Here is a 7,119-nt window from a genome sequence, read left to right as displayed (position 1 = left end):
AAATAAATAAAAATAAATAAAATAAAGGATTCTTCTTTAAAAAAATAATAAATAAATTTTTCCTAAGGACATGAATAAAGACATATTGCAAGTTGATTTCTAAATTTCACTTAGAAGAATAAATGTGAATGATCAGTAAAGAAAAATTTGAAAATGGCTAGGCATAGTGGCACATTCCTATAATCCTTTAGCATTCTAGGAGGTTCACAAGTTCAAGCAAGCCTAGATGTAGTGACTTAAATAAAAAAGGGCTGGGGGTATAGCCAAGTGCAAAGGCTCTGGATTCAATCTCTAGTACAAGAAGGAAGGAAAGAGGAGAGGGAGGGAAAGAAAGAAGACATTGGGCCATATCTTATTAGATGTTGTAGAACTTTGTAGTTAATAGGCTGGGTTGTAGTTTGGAATGCTCTTTAGCATTTGTGAGGTCCTGGCTGGGGTGGGTGGGTAAATGCAAGAGTTTTTTAAAATCAGAGCTCTTTAAAATTAAGTTGCTTAGTGGGCCGGGGAGATGGCTTAGTAGAATAAGCGCTTCCCTGGCAATCGCAAGGGTCTGAGTTCAATCCCCGGTTCCGCCAAAAAAATAAAATACAATTAAGTTGCTAAGCCAGATATGGTACATGTCTGTAATTCCAGCACTCAGGCTGAGAAAGGATCACTAGTTCCCTCCAGGGGAGCCTGGGCCCCATGAATTCAAGGCCAGCCTGAACTACATAGACTATGTCTTAAAAAAAAAAACAAAATTCAGCTGGGGATATATAGCTCAGTGGCATAAGCACCTTCCTGGCAAGTGCGAGGTGCAGAGTTTGATCCCTAGTACTGCAAAAAAAAAAAAAAAAAAATTCAGTCAGTCAAGCAGCCAGGTGTGAGGGCACACATCTGCAATCCTGACTTTTGGGAGACTGAGATGGGACAATCACGCAAGTTCAAGGCTAGCCTGGACTACCTCATTAGTCCAAGACCAGCCTGAACTACAATAGTGTGAAACTGTTCCAAAAAATGAAATAGAGGCTGGGGATATAACTCAGCAGCAGAGTCTGATTCCCAGTGTCCCCCCTCCCCGCAGATTCCCACCGCCCAAAAAAGAAACAAATAAATTAAGCCACAGCCAGACATGGCAGTGCTTGCCTATAATCCCAGTGCTCAGAAGACTGAGACAGGAAAATCCCAGGAAGTTCAAGCCCACCTGGGGTACATAGTGAGTTCAAGGCCAGCTTGAAGTACATAGCAAGACCCCTAAATTTGAGTCCAGCCTCTGCAATTTAGTAATTTAATGAGATTAAGAAAATGAAAAAAAGTTTGGAGATACAGTTTTGTGAGATATCCTTGGCTTCCATCCCTCGTATTGGCACATACAATTTGTTTGTTCTTGGTGGAACTGGGGATTGAACTCAGGCCCTTGCACTTGCATTTGTTTGTTTTTTTAAATTGAATCAAATATTAACAAGGGTTTAGGGCCGAAGAGATGGCTCAGTAGAATAAGTGCTTGCCTGGCAAGCACAAGGGCCTGAGTTCAGTCCCCAGTTCCACCAAAAAAAACCCAAGGGTTTAAAGCACTTAATTTGGAGATAAGTTGAAAAGTAATTGGGATAGTATCAAGGGGTAAAGAAGAGAAATGAGGGCTGGTGAGATGGCTCAGTGGTCTAAAGCACCTACTTTGAACAAGCTTAGCAAAGCACAGGGACCGTGGTTCAATCCCCCAGCACCACATGCCATCCAGCCCTGCCCCCTGGTTGGCTGAGCTGGACACACACACACACACACACACACACACACACACACACACACAAATAAATAAAATTAAAATTAAAAGAGAAATGAGAGGTTGTTTGATTGTGGCCCACTATGAAATGCTAATGATAGGAAGGATGGTAGAAGAATTAAAGCTCATATAGTACTTGGAGCCAGGCATGATGGTGCATTCCTATAGGCCCAGCAAGCTGGGAGCCAAAGGCTGAAAGGTGTGTGTGAGCCCAACCTGGGCAATTTAACAATTTGAGAAAACCCTCTTGGAAGGGGCCAAGCAGTGCTGGGGTGTTGGGAATGCCCTTCAGGGTGAAGATCCTGGGTTCAAGCCCCCATACTGCCCAAAAGAAAACTTGAATTTGTAGTTTGGAAAAACTAGCCCATAAAATATACATGGAAATGGAACATCTTAAGCACAAAAGTTTAAAAAAAAAAAAAAAAAAAATAGAGTCAGTTAAAAATGATAACATGCAGAATTAAAGGGAAGGGCTGGGAAAGAAGTGCCAGGCATGGTGGCGTACAAATTATAATCCCAGAACCAGAGTCTGAGGCAACAGAATCACTGTGAGTTGAGGTTGAGGCTAGCTTGGACTACAAAACAAGACCCTGTATTTAAAATTATATAAATATGAAAGAGCATGTTATACCTATTACCTTTTTTTTGTACCAGAAGTCAAACTCAGGACCTTGTGCTTGCTAGGCAGGCACTGTGCTGCAGAGCTATCTCTCTGGCCTTGTTAGCCATCTTTTTTTTTTTTTTTATTAATTTATTATTTTATTTTTTGGCGGAACTGGGAATTGAACTCAGGCCCTTGCATTTACCAGAGAAGCACTTATTCCACTGAGCCATCTCCCTGGCCCCATTAGCTATCTTAAACAATCATTAGTGATTATCAGTTTTATCTCACCTATGGCCCCTGTTTGCTTACTCCCCCATTATGGATTATATGATACAGCTTTGAGAAACAACAACTAATTCATAGTGAACAAGAATGTATTTTCTTAAGACTATTTCTAACTTTAGTGCCCTAAAACTATGTTTTTGTGCCAAAATCACAGTGCTCATATTATAATACATGTTTATGAAGTATAAGAAGTTTGGTTGTTTTCATGTTTCAGGTCAGCAAATTAAAACGTCACATTCGCTCTCATACTGGTGAGCGCCCGTTCCAGTGCAGTTTGTGCAGTTATGCCAGCAGGGATACATACAAGCTCAAAAGGCACATGAGAACCCATTCAGGTAGGACTTCTCCCCTCCCCTTAATTAATGAGCTGGAGCCCTGTCATTGCTTACCTGAGCATAGGACTTAATAGAAGCTCTGGCATATCTTTTGAGTTCATTATTCTAAAAATTACATTAGAGCTGGATGTGATGGTATGCATCTATAATCGAGAGGCAAGAGGATTGCTGTACATTTGAGGCCAGTCTGAGCTGTGTACCTCATGTCTGAGCTACATAGTGAGTTCAAGGTCAACCTGAACTACATAGCAAGATCCTATCTCAGAACAAATATGTAAATAATCATTGCATTATATTAGAGAATAAATTTTATTTTGAGTCTTTATGCAACAATGAAAACAGTACTTTTAGGAGAGAAACAGCAGTTAAAATCAATAGAGATTTTAGCCAGGCATGGTAATGCACAGCTGTAATTTTAGCATTTGGAGAGAATCATGAGTTCATGTCCAGTCTGGACTAATAGTGAATTTGTATTTAAAAAACCAAACAAACAAAAAACCTTGAGGCTTTACTTTTAAAAGTCTGGGTAATTATTTCACCTCTTCAGGTTTCCTAAGCATAGCAAGGAAACTGTAGATCCTGCATTTGATCTCTTCTAAAAGTAAGATTGTTATAGATACTACCCTCTTCTTACAGTGGAGGATTCCATAGCTGGGCAAAACAGAAGTGGCCAGCAATAGTTTTAGGATTTATTTGCTATGTTTAAAGATAGATACATGCTGGCACTGGGAGTAAGCCTTAGTCTTCCAAGTAAAACCTGTAGTTTCTCTGGCTAGGATGCCTGTCACTTCAGTTACCCTTTTACTAAGTCCCAGTATTTATTCAGTTAATTTGTTTTCTTTTAAGGGGAAAAACCTTACGAATGTTATATTTGTCATGCTCGGTTTACCCAGAGTGGTACCATGAAGATGCACATCTTACAGAAGCACACAGAAAATGTGGCTAAATTTCACTGTCCCCACTGTGACACTGTCATAGCCCGAAAAAGTGATTTGGGTAAGTACCATTTGCTAGAAGCAAATGAAAAAGTATTTTCAAGAATGGGGGGGGGGGACCATATTAATTGCGCCTTCTAACTCTTAGATTTGTGTATGAGAATGGCCTGCCACTAAATAAAAGAACTTGCTTATTTTTTTTCCTTCCAATTTCTCTCCTCCTCTACCCCCCTCCCTTCCCTTCTGTCCAGTTTTTTTCTTTTCCCTTTTTTTCAGATAGAGTCTTGCTATGTAGTCCAAGCTGGCCTCCAAGTCATGGTGATCTTTCTGACTCATCCTCCTGAGTGCTGGAAATACAGGCATGCACCACCACACCTGGACAGTTTTTCATTTTTCTTAGTGCATTCAGGCCAAAAGATTTTATCTTGAGTAAAGTTAACACATAAATCAATGGAAACTATAATGAAGGGAAACAGAACATACCTTTTTGAAGGGGAGGTTGCTGGCAGTTGAACCCAAGGTGCTTGGGGTTTTTTTGTCTTTGGTGGCGATGTGGGTTTTGTTTTGTTTTTTCCAATACTAGAGATTGAACACAGGACCTTCTGTGTCCTAGTCAAGCTCTCTACCATAAGTTATACCCATACTTGTAGTCCTACATTGCGTTCTCATCTCCTCAATCAACTCTCATGAAGTTATATCTCCCAGTCTTTCCTCATCTCCTAATTTTCCTTCTTTTGTATTTTTTCTTTTTTTGGGGGGTGGGGGAGGGACTGGGGATTGGTTTTTTTGGGGGGGGGGACTGGGGATTGAACTCAGGCCCTTGTGCTTGCCAGGCAAGCACTTATTCTACTGAGCTATCTCCCCGGCCCCTATTTTTTTCTTGTTTCTTCTTTCTCCCTCCCTTGTTCCCCTTCTCACGCAAACATTCTCTTTCCATTTCCCAATATCTGTTACACATTTTGGTTCTTTTACTTTCAGTTACGCTAAAGAAACAATACAGTATTTAAGGATTTAAGTATGTCTGATTTATTTAAGCATGTAATTACAGGGCCAGCCAAATAGCCCAGTGGATTAAAGTGCAGGCACAGGGCTGGTGAGATGGCTCAGTGGTCTAAAGCACCTACTTAGAACAAGCTTAGCAAAGCACAGGGACTGCGGTTCAATCACCCAGCACCACATGCCAGCCAGCCCCGCCCCCTGGTGGGCTGAGCTGGCCACACACAAATAAATAAATCTAAAAAAATAAAAATAAAGTGCAGGCACAGGGGCCTGGGTTCCGTCCTGGGTGTGCCGGCCCCACCCCTGGGGCAGGCTGAGACGCAATTGAGACTGGGGGTGGTGGCTTGCGCCTGTAATCCCAGCTCTTGGGAAGCTGTAAACAGGTGGATCACTATGAGTGGGATCTAGTAGTGAGACCCTGAACACCCTGTAGACCCCTAAGACACACACACACACACACACACACACACAAAGAATATAATCTCAAGATGCATCCATTTACCTAAATGTCTCAGACTTATCCTTCTTTATGGCAGAGTAGTACTCCATTGCATTTTTTTTTAAAAACGCATCTTTATCCATTCATCTACTCATCTGCATTTGGGCTGTTTCCAAGATTTATCTATTACAAACTGCTGCTGCAAATGTGGATGTGCATATATCACTATACTATGATGTTTTTAATTCTGTGTGTGTGTGTGTGTGTGTGTGTGTGTGTCTTTTTTTAATTTTTTCAGGAAGATACCATCAAGAAAAATAGCTGGGTTAAATGGAACCCAGCTGGGTTGAACTCTAGTTTTTCTTTGAAGTATCGCCACACTGATTTCCATAGTGGTTATACCACTCTCCTGTCTGACTTGTACCCCATTACTCCAGTGAAGTGATTTGCTTAGATTTGATGCCCTATGGTTTTCTTCAGAATTGACGGCACTCTTCTCCTTAGGACAGTTTTCTCTCAGCTTCTATAGCAGTATATGCTGTTGATTTTCTTAGAATATTCTTTGTCATCTTCGTGTGTGTGCACACGTGTGTGTACCCTTTTTCCTCTCATTGACTTTAACCTTTAGTTTCCTAAAACTGGACCCAGCTGGTCATGGGGGCACACATCTGTAATCCTAGCACTTTGGAGGCTGAGGCAGGAGAATCCCATGAGCTCAAGGCCATCCTGAACTACATAGTGAGACCCTGTCTTTAAAAAAAAAAAAAAAAAACTGACCCATATTCTTTCCTTTGCATTCTTTACTTTTTGTCTTAGTGATCTTATCAGCTCTTTTGAGCTCGCCCAGGTCCTAGTAATTCCTAAATTTATAGTTGTACTGAGATCTTCCCTTTGAATTAGACTTATGTAACAATCTATCCCTGCTTTGATATCACTGTCTTTTCAAAATCCACATGTGTGAAACTGAAGATCTAAAGTTGGTCTATGCCTGCCCACCAACCAGACACCATGGCTTGGTCTTCACCTGTTCTCCTACTCTTCTTAGTAAATGTCCCTACCATCTACTTGCCTTTCCAGCCCAAAATCCAGGAGATCGTTCCAATAGCTACTTTCCTCTCCCTCACTCCACATGGAATCACTAAATCCTATTAATTCAGCTTTTTGGACCTCCCATTGCTGCATCCCCTACTTCCTTCATTGCCATCATTTCCAGTTATCCTGTTCTGTTAACAATTTTAATTGGCAAAAAAAAAAAAAACCCAAACAAAAAAACTTGGGGCTGGGGAAATGGCTCAGTAGGATAAGCACTTGACTGGCAAATGCAAGGATCTGAGTTCAATCTCCGGTTCCGCCAAAAAAAAAAAAAAACAAACAAACAAACAATTTTAATTGCTTTCCCCACAATAATTAGTCTTGGGGTAGTGGTAGTGTTAAGGACTCAACCCAGTGCCTCATGGATGCTAGGCAAGTGCTCTGCCACTGAATTTCATCCCTAGCCCCTGGATTTTCTGGCATGGCAACTTTTGCCTATAATCTTATTAGAAGGCTGAGGCAGGAGGGTGGCAAGTTTAAGGCCAGTCTTGGAAACTTAATGAGAACTTGTCTCAAAAATGGCTGGGGGAGGGGGTACTGGTGAGATGGCTCAGTGGTCTAAAGCACCTACTTAGAACAACCTTGGCAAAGCACAGGGACCGCGGTTCAATCCCCCAGCACCACATGCCAGCCAGCCCCGCCCCCTGGTGGGCTGAGCTGGCCACACACAA

At 41.6% G+C, this 7,119-nt stretch overlaps 1 protein-coding gene across 2 annotated transcripts in view; it reads left to right on the top strand.

Annotated features, from left to right (window-relative positions):
* Ctcf (CCCTC-binding factor) overlaps window positions 1–7,119 on the top strand; it is a 68,767-nt gene that overhangs the window by 47,834 nt on the left and 13,814 nt on the right. For both annotated transcript variants that reach the window (XM_004625862.3, XM_023709218.1), the window contains 2 exons: window positions 2,863–2,983; window positions 3,830–3,979. In XM_004625862.3, the coding sequence (XP_004625919.1) occupies window positions 2,863–2,983; window positions 3,830–3,979 (271 nt within the window). The remainder of the gene's footprint in view (window positions 1–2,862; window positions 2,984–3,829; window positions 3,980–7,119) is intronic.

Source organism: Octodon degus, unplaced genomic scaffold (assembly GCF_000260255.1).
Source record: "Octodon degus isolate 3935 unplaced genomic scaffold, OctDeg1.0 scaffold00011, whole genome shotgun sequence".
Lineage (NCBI taxonomy): Eukaryota > Metazoa > Chordata > Mammalia > Rodentia > Octodontidae > Octodon > Octodon degus.
The sequence above is the reverse complement of the archived record's forward strand: the minus strand, read 5'-3'. Positions and strand labels throughout refer to the sequence as shown.